The 20,922-nt window shown below is 46.3% G+C and overlaps 1 protein-coding gene across 11 annotated transcripts in view; it reads left to right on the top strand.

Moving 5' to 3' along the window:
- Nucleotides 1-20,922, top strand: part of CDKL5 (cyclin dependent kinase like 5) — a 2,489,742-nt gene that overhangs the window by 2,088,609 nt on the left and 380,211 nt on the right. For all 11 annotated transcript variants that reach the window (XM_069636841.1, XM_069636839.1, XM_069636845.1 and 8 more), the window contains one exon: nucleotides 9,701-10,733. In XM_069636841.1, coding sequence (XP_069492942.1) covers nucleotides 9,701-10,733 — 1,033 coding nt within the window. The remainder of the gene's footprint in view (nucleotides 1-9,700; nucleotides 10,734-20,922) is intronic.

Genomic DNA, 20,922 nt, shown 5'->3' on the forward strand with positions numbered 1-20,922 from the left:
CACCCGTCGCTAGGTTTCCGTTATACACACAGTAAAATAGACCCAATGGGACGCTATGTGTTGGTGTGGGGGGAACTGGCTGGGCACTCAGTGGATCTAGTTAATACATACGGGCCAAACGTAGACGATCCGGAATTCTACCGGGCAGTTTGGGATATGCTTGTTCCACTGGACGAGACCTTAGTGCTCTGGGTTGGAGATTTCAACACTATTCTGGATACAAGGCTTGATAGGTCGTCCAGCACCCCCCCACACTCTAACGACGGCGGATCCCACTCTGCATCAGATGCTGCTACAGGTGCTATTGATCAATGCTGGCGTGCGCTTCACCCGGTAGACGAACAATACACATTCTACTCCACGGTCCATGACTCTGAGTCTCGGATCGACTATTGGCTCCTTTCCACCTCGCTATCGCACGTGGTATCGACATGTGATATCCACCCGCACACACTGCCTGATCATTCTCCAGTTTCCTTATGTCTTGAAATCCACGATGCCCCCCGCAAGCTAAGTGCTGGAGGATGCCCTCTGCTATCCTCAATGACCCTAGTGTGTCTGAATCCCTGCATGTGGCGATCGAAGAGTTCTTTGACATCAACGAAGGCTCTATTGGCTCCTACGCAACATTATGGTAGAAATTTAAGGTGTCGATCCCCGGTATCCTTATGGCCAAGACCATTGGACTGCTTAAATCAGTCTGAAGGGAATTGTGCCAGGAGGAATCCCAATTGCTGAGACTTGAACAGAGTTCTAGTGTCACACATAACAAGGACACCCTTGCGGATATACATAAATTACTTGGTGAGTTTCATAAACTGGCAGAGAGGTTCAATATATGGCCGCCCCAGCGAGAGCTCGCAGATACAGCAAGGGCAACAAAGCGGGCAAATCCCTTGCCAATATGCTGAAGGCGGAAAGCTATTGCATCCCCATTGCAAGTATTTAGACAGTGCGGGGCGAGGTGGTGAACCAGGAGGAGGAAATAAACGCTACTTTCACACAGTTCTCTGCCGAAATTATACTTTAATCGCGATGAGAGATCTGCTGAAGAAACATCTGAATATTTACATAGGCTCAGACTTACCCGTGCCGTCACCTGAGGCTAGATCCATGCTGGAACTGCCAATTACCCTAGAGGAGATAACGGGTGCTATAAAGGCCCTGGCCTCCGGGAAAGCACCCAAATCAGATGGCCTTGGTATAGAACTGTAGAAGGTATGTCACAACAAGCTAGCTCCCATACTATTAAGCGTATGGGAACAGGCCATGGACCGGGGGTCTCCCCCGGATTCGATTTGCAAGGCTATTATTACCTATTAGTACTGCTGAAGCCACGGCGGCCCTCTCACGACATGTCCTCATACAGATCCCTGTCCCTGATTAACACGACGCCAACATGTTTGCCAAAATCCTAGCGACTAGACTCCTGCCCAATATGCCCAGCGTGGTACCTCTGGATTCATCCCAATGCAATCCACTGCCCTTACTCTGCGTAGGCTATTTGGGGTGATGGCACAAATATGCCCAAAGGCAAACGCAGCAGTAGCTGCACTAGACACTGAAAAGGCTTTCGATTCGGTCTCTCAGGCATATTTGTTCTCAGTGCTGGAATGCTTTGGTCCAGGTGCATACTTTATAAAATATGTTCAGCTCCTCTATACTAACCCATGGGCAAGGGTTCTTACCAATCATACCTTATCTGTGATTTTGTCTTTGGGTAGGGGTACCAGAAAGGTTTGTCCCTTCTCTATAATGTTTGCCCTTACGATTGAACCAATGGCTGCATTTGTTCGGAAAGAACATGCACATAGGGGCACCCAAATGTCTGGTCCACCTCAAATTAGATCTCTCTATGTGGATGATACTCTCCTCTTTATCCGAGAACCCGAGATAAACCGGGAACCCGTTATGAAAGACATACACAAATGTGCACGCTACTCTATATATAAAATCAATAACTCTGTCTGAGCTATTTCCCCTAACACCTGCCACTAAGTGCCACTTCAACGTCAGTGGATTTAAGTGGTCCCTGAGCAAGTCCAATATCTCGGTATAATTGTGTCCAGAGAGAAGCGTACGCTATATGCTGACAACCATGAAGCTTTCCTGCAGCTGCTTGTAGTCAAACTCCAACTGTGGGCCAGACTTCTCATCTCCTTGTACGGCCGGGTGGCTATTCTGAAAATGGCGGTCCTTCCTAAACTACTATACTACTTTGGAAACTTTCCCATTTCGCCTGGTAGGGCATTCTTTACGAAGTTGTGATCTCTAGCTTCTTCGTTTGTATGGGGTGATGGGGCTACGAGGATGAAATGGGAGAAGCTGGTGGAGCCCTATTCCTGTGGAGGCAGTAACTATATTACTTAACGGCGCAGGCCCAATTTTCCAAACACTGGTGCGACCCAGAAGACGATGCCACACATATCCCTATTGAGAAATATGCAGCATCCCCCACCAACCTCTGATCTGTCATGTTCAGTACACGTCACAAAGACTCTTGTAAGTTGGACCCCGTCAGCACCACTGTTCATGCATGGTCAAAGATATATAAAAGAATCGAGGTAGACACACCTTACGACTCAGAAGCCCTGCTATGGTGCTTCTCTGGCATCTCGCCCACGTTTGACGAGTCGTTGCCGAAAACATGGGATCCTGAGAAGCAACTTCAAATGCGAGATATTTTCCCAGAGGGTACCTTTGTGAGCTTGGATGATTTTGTACACACTGTTGGGGGTGGGCAACTCAAGCTGCTCCAATATCACTGCATGAGGGCTGCGTTTTGTGCTAGATGGCCGTCATTACCGGCGGAACCCATTTCACATTAGTGTATACGTGCAATAACAGCCAGAAATGGGGCTAAGAAGGGGATTTCTAATCTATATACATTGGTACAGGTGCATTCCGCTTCACTGAACACCATTAAAGCATCATGGGAATCGGATCTGGGAATAACACTGGCCGAGGAACAGTGGCTTAGATGCTACTAATTGACAAAATCTGTATCCTTAAATGCTGGCCTACGCCTGTTCCAGTTAAAGATTCTCAATGAACTCCATTAAACCCCTGCTAAAATGGCGAAGTTCACAGAAACCTGCTTGGCGGAATGCTTGAAATGTGGCGCACAAAATTTGAATGCTTTTCGTATGTACTAGGCATGTCCAATGATTGGTGGGTTTTGGGGTAATGTTGCAGAAATCATCGAGAAAATCCCATCAATTCCGGAAACTCTCTCTCCCTTGAAATATTTGTTCGCAGACATTGGCAAAGTGGCTGAAACCACTAGACGCCTGTTCAACGTGTCATGGATTGTTGCGAAGCGTTGCATATTACAATGTTGGAAATCCATAAATGCACCCCAGATGACTGATTTTCTCAGTGTACTTACTTTTCTCAACGAATGCGAAGAACAATATGTACTGACTGTGCCAGTAACAAGCAGATCCAAGGACATATGGCACCATTTAGAAGCTATCTTTCCGATATGTTACCCGGCAGTGACTTCTCTCCGGCCTCTATGCCGTATACTATGCATGCCTTCATGTATGTATATTTTTGTACCAGTACTGCACTGATGGTAATTTGACTGTACTGTGAGTATTCCAATATGACTTTCAATAAATAAAGTTTAAAACAAAAAAGAACAATGTGAGACTGACAACTTTGTGAAGGTTTTTCAAAAGATGCCATTATATTAACTCAAAGGTTGGATAAATGCCTCGCTGTCCCTACCATGACCAGTATTTCGCTGCCTAAAATAAACTGAAATAAACACTCTAACAAAAGGTGTATGTCCCTCACACTTGTACATAAACCAACTCAACAAGGTAATATATGACAGTTCATAAGCAACAAATATAACAGTTAAATTCACATCACAATACTAGCTTCTCCTTAGTCTGTGTGAATTCCCCATCGCCGGATTTAAGTAGGATTTTGTTTATCAGTTCCAAAAGGATAAGGAAATTCTGTCTCATAACAAAATGTTCCACGTTGATAATCCAGAGTTCCAATTTGAATTCAACCACCAGTTCACAGATGTTCAACAAAGCGCTCCTCTATTCACTTGTGGGAATTCAACCAAAAGTTCAGATATGTTCAACAAAGTGTTCCTCTTTTCACTTGTAACCAAGATCTTGAAACACCTCTTCATCAGGAAAGCAACATTTGAACTTCATTAGTTTCAACAAAAATGTCTTTGTCAGGATATTTCTTCACCAGTTTATAAAAACCACTTCTTTGACACTCTTCAATAATTCTGCAGCAGTTCTGTACCATTCCACAAAAATACTTTAGGGGCTGTTTATCTGCTTCTTTAAGAATCCTAACCACACCACAGTACTTCAGTGGACTTTCACCTCGTCTACTCGCTTGCCAGGCTTTCTACTATAAAGTTCTGTGTTCTGGTGTACTCTCCTGCCAGAACAGAATACATTGTTGCAAAAGTCTTCTGACCTGATGTACTCTCCTGCCAGGCCAAAACAACTACTAACTACAAGTACCTCTGTGGTAACAATCAAATTCACTTCCAATAATGTAGTAATGTCTTTTGCCTCACAACATCAAGTATAGAAATGTCTTCAAGGGAAACAAGAACCACACTGGTGTTGTTTATTACACATAGGTGGTTGCCACACGTAATGCAGGTCATGCTCCACTCCTTATGAATATCTTCTATCAGAAGGGCAGGCTTCCTGCCACTCTTGTTTCCACACTCTGTCATTAACCAAATGCTGATGGGGACTTTTTCTCACTTTCCCTTAGCCTAGCAATGTAGGTTTAAGCCACCTTCAGTTTCTGAGCGCGGTTCTGCAACTACTTCTTCGTTGCTTCCTGACGCGTGCGTCTGTCAATTTCAGAGGCCTCCCGACTCCCACAGCTATCCGGTGCTCGTCTACCACTGGTGCTCGTCTGACGGTCAGGAAAGCTGTAAAAGGGTGCGCTTTCCTCTGTGCGACCTCTGCAACTGTAAACCCCAGCATGGGAGACCCTCTCAGGACTGAAAGTAACTTCACATACTTCAATGGTCCTGGCTTCTCAACTCTTCATCAACATCTGCTTTTGCTGCCATGTGGAGGTTACAAAACTTCTGCACCTTCTGCTACTACTCCTCTCCTTCCTAATGCCTGCACCTGAGGGGACCTTTTATGCCTCCCAGTCTCCCTCAGGTGTGGGTCATTATCCTTAATGGGTTATAACATGCGGTCCTGTTCCTTTGCCTGCAGCCCTCTTCTTCATCCCAGTTCCTTGGGAATTGTGGAACTTGAAGTCCACAACATAAAATTCATCCCTTTCTATGAAAATATCATCACCAGGTTATTTTCTCTCCTTATAGATCTTCCCCAAAGGAGTACCACAAGGATTCCATGAAATACTTGGCTTTACAGACAAATGGTATTTTTCAGTGACTTTGAATGTGCTTTTCTTACTCCTAATACAGGATTGGTTATAACTATCTTCACCCACATTCCTCGTTAGTTTGCAGGAATTAAAGCTTTTTTTGACAACAAGCCTTTATATATTCTGGTATTTTCTCTTCCTTGAGGAAGACAAACACTGCGTCTCATCCAACAAAGTCCTCATGTTCCCATGGGGCCCTTCTCCTCCCAGGTGATACTCTTGGCTAATACTGCCCCCAGGGTCAGGATCAGGAAACGTCTGCCTTTCCCTGGCCACCTGGGAGGAGACATTACATAGTTTTTTTTTTAGTACTCTGTAGGATTCATTACAGTACCATTTTTGTGGGGAAGGTTTCAGTATGATAGCCGACCCAAAACTGTACTGGTGCTCCTTACGAGAGAGTGCAGTTAAAAGCAAAGGTCAGCTAGAAAGCAGACTATGCTACCCCTTGCAAAATTGCTACCTATTAGATATGTGGCGGGAGGCCAACCCTAGGAAACTGGAATACACCGTTTATTTAGGACCTCACGGTACATTAACACATTGTCTATATTTTAATGGAAACAGGACAGGATCAAGTCATGGACGCGTCAATAAACGCGGTTGAATGTTCTGACCATGACCTAGTGAGGGGAGGAAACGGCAGAGTGTAGGTGGACCTGCAACGACACCTTGTTCAAAGATCTAGTGTTTAGAAAACAAAATAAGGGAGAACATTAAAGCCTTCTTCCTTGTTCACCATACAGGTGAGGTGTGGCCCAGTATAGTTTGGGAGGCCGCAAAAGCTACATTTCGTGGACAGAATGTAGCTGATGATGGGGCCAAGAAGCGGAAAAGAATGCTATTTGAGTCAACCTTGAAGGGGGATATTAAAAGGCTAGAGACCCAGATTCAAGAATTTAAAGACTTGGGCGACACAAACATCCATTCTGTATAAAAAGCAGGAACTGAGAAGCCTGGCGGTCTCAAAAATGTATGGACAGTTGAATTTTCTTGAGCAAAAATACTTTTAGAAAGGGGACATGGTGCACTCTCTGTTGGCAAATAGGCTAAGAGACTAAGAGCTGCTCAGAGGCTGGAGGTCAGAGAGGGCAGTTGTAAAAATCAACGATGAATATGGAAACCCAATCACTAACCCCCAAGTCATATCGTAGGTGGTCCGGCCAACTGTACAGGAAATTATATGAGGCTCAGGACACATCCATGGCAGGTGAGGACTGAATTTTTTCGATAAACTTGAATTACCAAAGCTGTGTCAGGAAGGGCGGGAACCAGGAAGCCTTAGAAAGTCAAATTACAGAAGCAGAAATACAGAGCGCCATTTTGATGCTCAAACAGGAAACTGTGCCAGGCTTTGACGGATACAAATCGACCTTCTACAAGAGGTTTGTAGAGGAGTTGGCCTCCTTACTGCAAAAACAATTTCATTTTATCCAAGAGGGTGGCAATGCCCTGAATTCCTTCCTCAGAGCGAGAATAGTAGTGATCCCTAAAGAAGGCAGTAACAGAGACAAATGTAGTTTTTAGCATTGCTAAACAGCAATGTAAAGATATTTGAGTATACTGTGTGAGTGGTCAGTAATACAAGGTGGACAGCTTCTTGTAGATTTCTCAAAATATGCTATTTTATTAAAGTAATTATTTAAAGAAGATAGCTTACTTGCCCTACTCAACAGAGAAATTCCCTACCTAGTCTAGAGGCTAAGGGGAACATTATCTAGCATGGGTAAACTGGACCTCACACTAAACAATAAACACACCAAGGATATTATATGGCAACACCATATAACTAAACAATATAAACACAATATCTGAATGACCTTGTCTTGTAAGATCCCTTCCCCAGGATTCAAAGTCAACTCCAAAATGCTCAACAAAAGAAAAGAAGGGTGCTTGCCCCTTTCTTGAAAGTTCAAAGTCAAAGCAAAAGTTCAATAAACAAAGAATCCGCTGGTAACAATTATTTTGTTCCTGGATGAAGAGATCCCCTTCCAACTTCCAGAAAAGTATAGTATTGTACAGCAGGTTGAAAGGATACACTTGCGCTGTAGGTTAGTTCATGTAGTTTATTGCTCATCAAGTTACATCAGCATAATTAATCAAGGAGCTAGGAAGATCAATGGAGGTCCTACTGGCTCCCACCACCCAGACTACATCTTCATGAACTGCCTGGGTCAGAACTCCAACCACACAACATTCTTCTCAGGCACACAGGGTTCCATGCTGACATTCCACACTGACATCACCACTCATCTCGGACACGCATACAGGGACCAGGACCAGACATAACAAATAGCACCAATGGTGATCCTATTTATGATGATAAATTGTCTCTTCAAGATGATCTGCCACAGTTCAAAAGAAAGTGTTATATTCTCCAAATGTCAATAATACACAGTTATTTAGGACTTCTTCAGTTACAACTTCACATTTGGTGTATTGGCTGCTGCTTCTATTTCCAACATCTACACTTTTTGGTACTAGGAGAACAGTCACCTTTGTATCACAGTATGTTACTGCTTCAACCACTTCAATGTGACATCTGCTGACAACTTAATATACCACGACAGTTCAAGTATTACTACGACTGCTCAGTATTGTTGAATTATTAAGTTGGTTTTGATCAGACAGTCCAGCCTCTTCAGGTGGGCAAGGCACTCTTCCTTTTAATGTCTTTATTAAAAGGGGCAACCTCTTTGCCTCTTTCGTCTGTCTTACTGCTGCAAGAACAACCTTCTTCTGCCCATAAGACTCTCTTCTTCCAAGCTTCAGCAGTCTTTTCGGCACCACAGGTTGTATTCTACTTCAATGTATTCTTCATAAGCATTTAATTCCCCTTGCCCAGCTTTGTTCCCACCTTTCTGCCAGTCATCAGCCAAATAATTACTCAGAAGCCTATGTGCCACTCTCTCAGCTTCAGCCAACAATAGGGTACTTGTTTCTTATGCCACTTGACTGTTAACAACTTCACTTTACAGTTATAGGGCTATTGGCGAGACAGTTTCATTATATAAAGGGAATGTGTCTTGGCTTGGAGTAATTCTTGTTCTCTGCAAGGCTTTAAACTCTTTACTACTTTGAAATAGAACAAATATCACTTTGGGGTACAATATAGAGTTCAGTCTCTCAAGAGAAAACACAATTAGGCACACGCGCCCTCTCCTTCAAGTAGATTGTAATGTTTTAAGTTGAGTAATGAAATCTAGTCCCATGTAATGGTAAAGTTTGAGATTCTGACTTTGTTTGGGTATTATCATTAGGCTCACGCAACCTCTCTTTCAAGTAGTGCTTACTCTTTTTAACTTGCAAATCATATATCGACAATGTTCGGTATTAGGTAAGGGTTTAGGAAGCGTTCCCTTGTACTAATCAGGGGGAGAGTGACAACTTCAGACTGGTTCCACCTAAGCCACGTAATCTACTCCTGGTGGCCAGGACATGTCTTCTGATACACTATTGATGGGAATATCTGCCCACACAACAGGAATGGCCGAGGAAAGCAAAAGTGATTTATGATATGGAGAGCCTTGCAACATTGTTACAGGAGAAACCAAGCAGTGTAGAGTATGAATGGTCTCCCTTTGTGGAGGCATACAGTATTACACAGAGAGGTGGTGATGAGAGGTTCATTGTCTGGAGTTAACGGTAAAGCCATAGGAAAGAAAAGATATGCTTCTAGCCCAGAGAGAAATAAGATAATAAGCCAAGTCTCAGGCTCGTTATACTGCTAAATGATGCACACCACCCAGCTTGTCAATGGGAACTGCAGTTGACAGAGTTGAAGAGGGGGCTATAAGGGTGGGAGGGGATAAGGAAAAGGTTCATCATAGAAGAGTAAATATTTGCACCAATAAGTGATGAAACAGAAACACGTTGTATTTAAGCTGAGTTGTTTTGATTGAAGTGATCTATCTGACATGCTGAACACTTTAGTTTGAACTTTCACATGGTGTGATTAGTTGGTACCCTTTAATCGTATTGAGACAAGGTCATACTGATGATGTTATATTATGGAACACGATTAATAAAAAGATATTAGAAAATAGGTAATACAAAATTGGCCCTTCTATAAATCGATATCATTTAAAAATCCAAAATAGTGTCAGACATTTTACTTTTGATTTTTACTCCTTTTCTTTGTCTTCAATTTGTGTTATAGTAACTCGTTTGCGAACATCTATTTCTTGTCAATGTAAGCATTGACTCAAATGTAGGTGATATGCAAAGTAAATGGTTACATTTGAAAACAATACTTCTTTTGATGTGTTAAATTTTGTTACATTTTATGTTTCAAATGTAGGAACCAATCCAGCAAAAGCACTGCCAACCAGCCTCATCACAGATCAAATAGCAAGGATGCCCAGAGTCTTAGTGTTGGACATCAAAGAGGGGAGGAAGTTGCTGCTCCCACTGAGACTTTAATAAATGGGAACCACCCCGTCGCCTCCACGCACAGCCCAACAGTGCACACAAAAAAGCAAAGTAACCAAAGTGGACCCAGCAGCAAGGACCAATCTAATAATTTGCCTCATCTTCTGAGTCCCAAGGAAGCAAAGACGAAAACAGAGTTTGAGTTTAATGTGGATCAAAAGGCTTCTGATGGTCCTGGCACAAAATACTTGAAGTCAAACTCACGGTCCCAGCATAACAGACACTCATTCATGGAAACATCACATGGCAAAACTGGGAGTTTACAGCCAAGCGAGAAGCACACTCGCCACAGCTACATTGATACAATACCCCAGTCTTCCAAGAAACATTCTCATAATAGGGCATTGCCGAAGAATCCTGGAGTTCTTACGGACTCAAAGTCTGTGGGAAACCTAAGTGAAGCCAGAGCTCAGATCTTGGAGCCCAATAGCCGGTATTTTCCATCCAGCTGCCAGGATTTGAACTCTCCTACTAGTCCAACGCCGCCGAGGCATAATGAAAACAAAACTATGCTGAGCCCTTCTGGAAGGAACAACCGAATGGAAGGGACTCTTGATTCTCGAAGACCACAGGCGAGACACTCGAGAACAATGGAGGAGCTGAAAGTGCCTGATCAGACTGATGGAAGCCATTCCCATTCCCTTTCTGCACCACATGAATCCTTGTCTTATGGCCTGGGTTACACCAGTCCCTTCTCCTCTCAGCAGCGCCCACATCGACATTCTATGTATGTGTCCCGGGACAGAGTGAGGGTGAAGGGCACAGAGAACAATTTGAGTGTAGGACAAGGGATGGCCTCTAGAGCAAACAGCCTGCAGTTATTATCGCCACAGGTACAGCACCGCACACTGACCAGATCTGTTGGATCATCAAGAGAAGACTGCACGGAGGATATGAGCCGGGTTAGTGTTTTTTTTTAATGTAATGGTACGTGTGTTACAAACTAGAGGTGGGCTTGACAGAGATGGGAAGATATTGTTTCTGTGCATTTAGATGTATTACTCTAATACTTGAGACGACCCCTCACTCCATTCCCTCAGCTACTTATTACAGTTTGGGATGGAGAAGGAAGATGGTGAGTAGGAGCGGTGGGAGTGGAGTGGTCGCAGAGGTGCGGTTATTGTATTTAGAACTTTGCACTGCTGTGATTAATAATCGGTGACTTAAATTGATGAATCTGAACTTAAGAGTGTTATTCCCTAGATAACTGATCTAAACGCTTTGGCTCCTTATTTATTGGACTACAACTCCCGTCTGCCCTAACCAGCATAGTCTATGGTGAAAGATCATGCCATAGTCAAAAACTTCTCGAACACCAGGTTGCAGATCCTCTGCACTAGATCCACAGTTGCTCATATTTGGTCAAGCCCCTCACATTCATAAACATACTGCCATGTCCGTCTGCTTTCCTCCATACCTATAGGATTTCCGGTAGATCGGGGACAGTATTGGGGCCTTAGCAGAGCAATGCAAACTACTCCTTTAAGAATTTGAACACCTAGGTGGGTTGCAGGCGTGGTGCTCGACAATACCCTTGCTTCCTCCCCATGCTTTACCCTCTTAGGCCCTTTCTCTGCACTGGATGCCTGATGCAGCTTTCTTTCTTTTTAGGTTTGCATCTTACAGGCAATGCTTTTAATTTGTTTTTTCTTTTCCCCCAGCTCGCTTCTGCTCTGTATTGTGCATGCCCGTTAAAGATTTTTCTGTAAGCACCCGGTGTTGCAGGTCCTTCTATCTATGTTGGACCTTCACACTCTGTGTTTGGTTTGTCTGCACCCTCTTCACTGCTGGGAAACCTGCACACTGTGTGATACACTTTTGCAGAAGTCACTGAAGCACAGACTGGCGTGATGGAAGTTGGCTCCCTTGGATCAGTTCAGAAGCCTTGTGGCCTTGCAGAAGGAAAGAATATCTACGTTTTCTGCAGCACCTGCATCTTTTCTTCAGAACCCCAACCAGGCAATTCTTATCTGGGGATGGATCAGGATTGGATGGTATGTGCTGGGACTTTAGTGGCTAACCACAGCTCTACCGGGGTTCGCTCTGAGACCACTGTTATCAGTGATTATCAGTGATTACACAGAGGGACGTTCGTGGTCTGTTACCAAACTGGGTTCCATGGGAGCCTTTGGCCACTGTGAAGGCTCGTACTGTAAGCGTTGTTCCAGAGGGCAATTTGTTGCATACCATAATTGGTCCTGAGGCAATCCTGCTCCACATAATGGGCTCTTCACCCAAGGGCCTTAAGGGGCCTGTGTTAATGGCAGGTCCTGTGCGCCAATTCCCTCCAGGGTGCTATTCAGCATCCCCGGTTCCCATCCCTGCACAACAGCTATGGATCACTGTTCTTCCACTGTAACTGTTTGGGGCTCGGACTCTGGTCAGTCGCCTGCTGATGCTAATCTGGCGGGCTCAGCCAGGACATCTGGCCTGGAGACTCCAACAGGTTTTTACCACATGCACCCTCCCTGGAATCTCTGGCACTCCCTCCTTTTTTCTTCTTGTGTAGTGGTCACCTAATGTGAGAGGCTATTCGGCTCCAAATCTTATGGTGCCACCCAGAACCTGGCATCCAGATGTGACCTCAGGAGGTTTTCCCCAGGACCATTTGTTGAGGGAGGATACATTTCGAGACTGCATTCTCTCTCTCATCCCATGAAAACATATTTTAAAGGCATAATATGGGAGGTACTGTTGCCAGATCCTAAATAGTCAGGTCCATGCATGGTGGGCGAGCCTCAAGGCCCACCCTGCAATGCTGCCCTCCACGGTCCTAGGCCATTACCTGTGAGCCTTATGGCACCCCTTCCACTTGAGCCTTCTCTGACACCTCTGTCGAAGGATCCTCCTCCTTTTCTTCCACAGTTTCTGCCTGGTCCTCCAGGGAACAACCCACTGCATTACTTAGACACAGCTTTAGAAGAGGTCCGTATGTCTGCAAAAGTCTTCCATAAAAGGGTTCATAGCATAATGGAAGCCCTCAGGCAGATCAGGGAGGTCCTATCCTCGGCAGATAAATTCTGCATCCATCTTTTCCAGCATGGGGTCTGGCATAGATTCACATGCTCATGAATATTCCCTGCCGTCAGGCTGGGAATCCTCTGTAAAAGAAAAAACATTTTTCCTTTCACATACAAACTGCATTTCTCCTTTAAACCAATCCCTGTTTTCTGGGTCATACTGCCCCCCCACCCCATCTAATGAAAGTCCTCTCCCTAAGCCCCTCCTCTGGCTGCCACCTTCAGATTTTTACTGAACGCTTTAGTGTTGGGAGTCCTTGAGCTTGCTCTGTGAGCTACTTCTATGTTTTTCTGGCAGAAAAAGGTTCTGTTTTTGTTCAGAAAGAGCCTGTGTGCTCTCTTCTCCATCTGCCGACAGCAGGGATCTGTTGTCTGCGAAATTTAGCGCCCCTCAAGGGTGAAGATCATCAAAGATTCCGGAAGACAATCGAGCCTACCTCGTACCCTCCGACCCTAACGGAGGAGGAGGAGGGAAGGTCCCTCTTCAAGCCCTGCACCTGTGGAAGACAAACACCTGCAATACCTCTACTGCCTGCATCCGGACCACAAGGAGGTGGACTGTGAGATATGCCTTGTGTCCTCCAAGAAGACGCGGAGGGACAGACACAGTAGACTGGCGGCGTGGCTGAATGCCACAACCTCTGCCCCGTGTTGCGAGTAGGGTTATGCCTCACCCAGGACTAGCCGTCCGAGGAGCAGTCTTCTAAGTCCTTTGAGGGCGCCTCATCCGTGGGGGCCCAAGGCAATGCCAAGAACCGCAAGTCCGAGTCCACCAGGTTCACCACGGAAGTGGGTCCCAAGGAGGACAGGGCGCGATCAACGTCACCCTCCGCCTCCATTGCCAGCCGGCAATCAAGCTCCTCCTCGAAAAGAAAATCATCTTAACTGCCTAAACTGCGGGAGAAGTCAGAGAAGCCACGGACGGAGAAAAAGAAGGCCGCATAGCCCAGGCACGCCCAATCGGCAAAGGATAAGACATTGTTGACAATAGAGTTGGTGGTGGCTGCTATCACGACTGCTAAGGTAGCTGACCCTGTGAACGTAGCCCCCGCAGCATAAAAGGTATCCCTGCCTCTAAGGCGTAACACCGCTGCAGTGACTTTGACAAAGTCTGCTGGCACGTCAGAAGGAGGGGGAAACGGGGTCAGGCTCCAGTCCCACAGGGGTGAAAAAGGAGGGGGCGAGGAGGCACCAAAACAGCCTTCTTAGGCCGTGGCCCAAGCCATAGAGGTTCGTCCACAGACGACGAGGACCAGGAGTCCTTGCAAACGGTCCACGAAGATGTGGAAGAGGTGGGCGACGACGGCGCAGGGCCTAGTGTTCCGATCCCTCCAGCTCAGGCGAGGGATGTGTCTCAGGACATTTTGTCGACCCTTCACACCTTTGTGTTAGAGATCCAGAAGAGGATGCCCCAGTGGTCCCCCAGAACCGCGTTCAGCCTCCAACAAAGAATAGAAGTGCCATCCGACACCACATTTCAGCCTCCACATTCGCGTCGGGCCCCTTGAACCAGGACACAGGGATGGATACGGGCACGACTACAGACGAGGATATCATTGCAGCGGATGGCGAGTCTCCACATTTGCATGCCACACCTAGGGTGTCCCCACCAGACGAGGTGGGGTTATTCCATTCCATGATCGCCAGAGCAGTTCCAGCTTGTGCCCGAAGAAACCAGGAAGGAGGGGTTCTTGTACCAGAGGCGCAAGGCCAAGTGGAAGAGAATCATGACGGTGCCCCTTTTAAACGACGTGTGGGAGGAGGGTCCTGGCCCTCATGAAGAACCCTTGCACGGCTCTGGCCAAACGGGATATACTGGAGAAGAAGTATCGGGTGCCAGTCTCCACACCCAAGTGCCTGAGGTCGCAACCATCTCCGGATCGGGTGGTATCGGCGGCCACAAGGAAACGGTCTGCTAACCCGTCCTCATCTTCGGTCCCTCCGGACAGCGAGGGGAAGAAGATGGATGCCATGGGAAGGAAGGTGATTTACACTGCGGCGTCCAGTCTCAAGGCAGCCAACACACTGCCCATCCCAGCCAGGTATGACAGGGAACTGTGGTACAAACTGCGACCTATTCTGGAGTTCCTCCTCAACGATAAGAGGATGGAGGCAATTGCTCTCTTCCGGGAGGGGGGAAGTTGCATCTGATCACTCCATTACAGTGGTGTTGGTCGTCGCCGACACAGGGTTCCAGCAGATGGGGAACGTTGTCTGTCTTCGTCGCAAGGCTGGATGAAGGCCACAAATTTCTGGCAGGAGGTCCAGGCGAAGGTGTTGGACATGCCCTTTGCAGAGAGAACTTGTTTGGGGAGGTCAACAAGTCCCTACACGCAATCAAGGCTGATACAGAGACCGCATCTTCGCCAATTGAGGCAGGCCCCAGATCAATCTGTTTGCCAGAAGTTTGCCAGCAGGTTCAACCAACCAAGAAGCCTGGGTGACGTGTTCTCCTTCCCGTGGTAAGGGCTGTTTTTGTACGCATTTCCTGTGCTCTCTCTCTCCTGCTACGAGTCCTCAACACAGACAGTATCAATGCAATATGATACTCATCGTCCCGGCTTGGCCCAGGCAGATTTGGTACGTGGACCTTCTCTGCCTGTCGGCGTCACCTCCGGTCAAGCTGCCAGTGGTTCTGGATCAAGGAAGAGGCACTATCCTGCATCACGATCCAGGATCGCTCAACTTGAGGGCTTTGCTCCTGCAGCCCTAGAGTTTGGAGGATACGAGTTACCAGCAGACTGCAGGGAGGTCTTCACCAACGTCCGAGCACCTTCAAACTTGAAGTGCTACGGTCACAAGTGGAAGCGTTTTGCTACGTGGTGCCCGTCACAGAAAATTACCCCTTTGAGAGTCACAGCCCCACAGATCCTGCCATACTTGTTTTCCTTGGCCAAGGCTGAACAGGCGCACGCTTCCATCAAGGTACATCTGGCGGCTATCCCCTGCTACAGCAGGTCACCAGGAAGATCTTGACGTTGGCCCCACCATCTCATCAAAGTGTTTCTTAAAGGACTTTTCAGATCTTTCCCGCCGGTGAAGGACCCTGCCCCGGCGTGGGAACTGAACGTGGTTCTAACGAGACTCATGAGGGCCCCATTCAAGCCTCCGCATCAGGTCCCACTCAAGTTTCTCTCGTGGAAGACAGCTTTCCTTGTGGTCATCACTTCTGCCAGGAGAGTAGGTGAGATCCAGGCCCTATCCTGCAAATAGCCTTACCTAACATTCCACGAATCGAGGGTATTGCTGCGTACGCACCCCTCCTTTTTTCCCCAAACCTTTGTCGCCGGCAGAAAGGGCCTTGCACTCGCTGGATGTTGCTCGTGCCCTGAAGTTCTACGTGGCACGCACAAAGAGTTTTCGTTTTACTTCACAGCTGTCCATGGGAAGGCCTTGTCCAAGGCTTCCCTTTCATGACAGCTCTCTGGCTGCATCAGGCACTGTAATCGGTTGGCTAACCGACACCTGCCCGGCCGTCCGAGAGCCCGCTCCACCAGAACAATCTCTGCGACATCGTTCCTGTCTGGTATGCCCCTGGTCGACATTTGCACGGCTGCTATGTTGCGGTCCATGCACACCTTCATGAAATTCTACTGCGTCGACAGAGATTCCAGAGAGGCGTCAAGAGTCAGCCAAGCAGTGCTGCGCAGCCTATTTGCTTGAGGTGAGTCTGCTCCAGTGTTAGGCAGAATCCTGTGCAGTTCCCTTGGGGAACACTGCAAAAAGATTAAGACTACAGGAGCAGCAGTAAACCCAATTGGTAGCAGTCTGCACCGCCCTGATTTACCTGGTAGCTGTGGCTAAGCAGTCAGACCTCTCCCAAGAAGAGTAGGGCACTATGCAGAGTATTCACCATAGAGCCAAAACACAGTAGAGCAAACAAACACTCACCAGAGCTTTGTATAAAAAGTATATAGTTATTTATTTAAAACACACTTTAGGTAATACACTAGCACTCTCAATGAAAGGTAATCTAAAATACAGTCAGGTGGGTATACACACCTCCCTTGATAACTATTAGACAAGTCAGGGTTAAAGCACAACTATTTGTTAAAACAGAAGTGAGTGCTTAACCTAGATGGCACTCCAATAGTTTAGGTTAAAAAAGGGAGAGAAAAGGCAGAACATAAAATAAAACAGTTCCCAACACTTTTAAGAGTTCAGAGCAAGGGGAGAAAGGCAGGTTATACTGTAGAGCCAAGGTTCATAGGCCAGGCCCACTTTAAATGGGGCAAAGCGAAATGTGCCCACGATCACATGGTTTAAAGTGCACTGAAAGTCTTTGCAGAGTGTTCAAAAGAGGTTGGGTTGATTCAAAAGATATAGTTAGAAGGCTTGGAGCCAACCCAGTTTAGAAGCCAAGGATTTAAGGGTCACCTTTAGCAATCTGTAGAAAGGGGAGGCCAGGCAGGACACAGTACCTTAAGAGAAAGGAAGCTGCAGCAGGGTCAGTTGTTCCTGGCAGTGGTTGAAGTTCGTGGTTTCGACCCGGGGAAGAGAAGATCTCGTTGAGGAAGAAACGTGAAGTTGTTGCACTGCACAGGGATGAAACCAGCCGCGGAGTTCCCGATTAAAAGGTGTGGTCCTTTTATTCGCGGTCAAAAGTGGTGAGCTTGGCTATCCGGCCGCCGGGGTGCTTGGCACGGGCGATTCGACCAAGGGCCGTCTTTGGAAGGCGAAAAGGGTGAACTGTTTGGTCCCACCAGCTCAGAGGAAGAGGACTCGTCCAACATAAGATCTTCTCTTGTCGTCGGGAAAGTGGTGAGGTAGCTGCAGCAGGGCTTCACCTGTGGTGTCGTTGTTGCAGGTGATTCAGCTTCGTCCCTCTTCGGATTCTTAGGTCCTGTGGCGACTTCTGAAGTTCCAGTCCCAAAGGCCCTGCTTTTATGCAGAAAAAATACCCATTCATCAGCCTAGCTGTCAATCACACATGCTAAGTGGTGAGCCAGGAGGCTGCCCACTGGGTCAATCAGAGTAGAGTGCGACTTGGGTTGCTAAGGCAACGCAGTTCAGGGTGCCAATTCCCCCCTCCAACCTTCCTGTGGAACCCAGACAGGGTGACCCCATTTGGAGGGCTTCTGTGGAGAAGCCTGCCAAAATAGTTGAACAAAGGGCTCGACCTTGGTCAGAATTACATAGACGGATACAAACACCATTTTAGAATCGAGTTCTGGCAAAAAGACCCAACCGGTGATTTAGTATTAAATAAATAAACCAGCGGTATCTTTAACATTGCACCAAAAAGTGGTGCGTTTAAAATCAATGGGAAAATCCCATAGAGAATATTCCGGTGGAATATTTTGCGTGGTAACCACTGCCACCAGTCAGAAACTCGACGAGGGGGGACGGGACAGTCCCCCCTCGAAAACAGACCCAGGGGCAATAGAGTTACTCCTTACCAGTACTTCCACAACATGATGGTTTGTACTGGTTCTGTTCACAATTTTGGACTAGTAAAGCCAATGGTGACTTTACATGCCCTGGGAGACAGTAGTCATTCCCAGGGTATGGAGCCTATGTTTGGGGGTCACTGTGACACCCCTGTGGTACTGCACTGAGGGTGCTGTGTACTACACATAAAGAAAAACAGATGATACCCTATGGAGTAAAAAGGAACCCCATAGCCCATAAGCACATAACAAGTCAAAGACATACCTCAAATCATGCCTAAGAATGGGAGTAAAAGAGTTTCACTCATAGCAGGAGAAAAAAACAAACCCCAAAAATCCAGCAAAGCTGCTGGGGGACTCGCTAGGTTTGGGAAATTAGCCTTATAAGAGAATTCTCCCTAACATCCAGTGTTGAGCCTTGCCACCTCCTGTGGTTGTGAAAGGTTGTACTGCTATGTATTTGTTAATCGTGAGCATGTGAATCCATGACCGACCTCATGCTAGAGAAGGAACAAGTTACTTATCTGTAACTATTGTTCTCCAGCATGGGTCTGGCATGGATTCAAATATACACCCTCTGTCCGTCCCACTACTGCTCTTCTTGGTCAACTGCTACTTTACTGCTTACCAAATCTGAAGATGAATGCCAGACAAGGGGATTAGGGAGAGGACTGTCATTGGATGGGGGCAGTATGACCCAGAGGACAGTGATTTGTTTAAAGGAGAAGTACAGTTTGTAAGTGAAAGTGAACATTTTTTCTTTTATAGAGGATTCTCAGCCTGACGACGGGGAATATTCATGAGCATGTGAATCCATGATAGACCCATGCTGGAGAACAATAGTTACAGGTAAGTAACTTATTCCTTCAGCCCGATGTGGTTGGGAAGGCTAGAAAACATTTGCAGAACCCTACTATGGTTCCTCCAGTTATTCACATTAGGCCAAACCTTAAGTACTTTTTCTATGATAAATTAACAGAAGTCTTAGTACATAGAGGACATATTCCTTTGTAACTACACTACATTATTTTTGACTGTTAAATGCATGGGCTTCTTTGTCTAGGGGACTTATAGCACACTACTACAAAATTATGCATTTTCTTCTTTTTCTTTTATGTAACCATTGACTGACTACTGTTTGATTTTGGTGCGCTATCGCTTTCATGTGTTACCTATACCCATATTATTCATTTTGTATTTTTAAAAAAACTTTCTTGTTAATATTGTTTGTTTTAATCTGTGCAAAGATAGTTACTGCACCATATCTCATGGGCATGTTTCTAGAAGGGACATGCACATGAGCTATGGTGCAGTAATAATCTCTTATATGTCTGTGGGCTATGGGAAAGCCTATATGCACCTACCGTAGCAGCAGTCCAACCAGCATTGCTGATCTTATGTGCAGTTGAACTGAGTCTACCCCAATTCTCACTTAACAATTTGTAATTAAACCTGTACTGTTTTTGCTAAATATCACTTGATACAAGCAGTGGCTATAAGAGGAATTCCCCTTGGATTTGATTGTAATCTGCTCTGTCCCTATAGAGGTAACACTTTTAAGAGTTTTTGCCTTCCTTTGGAGTTCATTGGTTACTCCAGTAGCCAAGAAGCTGCATCTTCATTACTGGGCCCTATCCAGTGAAAATGTTGCATTACGGGGCCACCCCTGGTCCATTCTGCCTTTGTGCCCAGTGCAACCCTGTTTGGAGAAAGTGAGATCGTCTCCTCTACATCCCAGGAGCCTCAGGGGCATGAAGCCTCTTGACGGTGCGGGCAAAAGGGTTTTTTCAGAATTCGGAGCCGAGTTTCATGCAGGTGAATGCTGAGGCCAGTAATGGTGGCGGCCAAGTTATAATTCTTGAGGAAACTGGGAGCTTGTTGTGCCCTGCTCTCTCCTGAACAGCAGGTGAGTTTCTGTTCTGGCTTAGCTGAGGCACACCAGGTGACCAAAGAACAAATGGAGGCCTCATGCCACCTTGTGGATGCCGCTGGTTGAGGCATGGCCATCAGAGCTGCCTTTTGTAGGCGCGTTATCTTAAGGGTAAATGTGACTTTGAGGAGCACATCTTGGGTCTACAGTTTAACCGGGTTGAGCTGGTCAGTCCGAGTACCGATAAAGAATTGAATAAAAAGAAAATAAGCACCAAAATGCTAACTCCTTAGCGTTTCTCACAATGGCCATAACATCACAAGGTGCCTCGAGTCAGTAGTAGCATCCCTTTCCCACTGTACATAGAGAGTGTTATGATCAGTACAATTCTCCACAAAAGTCTTCAAGTGTCCTATGTAAGAGGTAGCCACATCCCTTTCAAGTGGTTTCTTTATCCAGACCTTCGCCCGTCTCAGATTCCATGTTGTCTAAATGACACAAGAGTCTGGGTCCATGGCACTCTGGCTGGAGGCAGTCTGCATTATCTCCACAGCTGGAAGGTGATAGCCAGTGACTCTTTGGTCCTATCGGTGATGGGTATAGCCTACCTCCTTCCCCTTCATGTTTCCCTTTTTTCCTGCCTTCTCTCAACAAGGTTTAGAGACCCTTTTTCAGGAGATCAAGAAACATTTGTTGAGGGAAGCAGTCAAGCAAGCCCCATTTTCAGAGAGGGCTCTGGAACCTCTCCCTATTCAATCCTTTCTTACCCCAAGAAAAATGGAAGATAATTCCGGCCCTCATACAGACCTCT

This window comes from Ambystoma mexicanum, chromosome 7p, assembly GCF_040938575.1.
Source record: "Ambystoma mexicanum isolate Mex_15411 chromosome 7p, UKY_AmexF1_1, whole genome shotgun sequence".
Classification (NCBI taxonomy): domain Eukaryota; kingdom Metazoa; phylum Chordata; class Amphibia; order Caudata; family Ambystomatidae; genus Ambystoma; species Ambystoma mexicanum.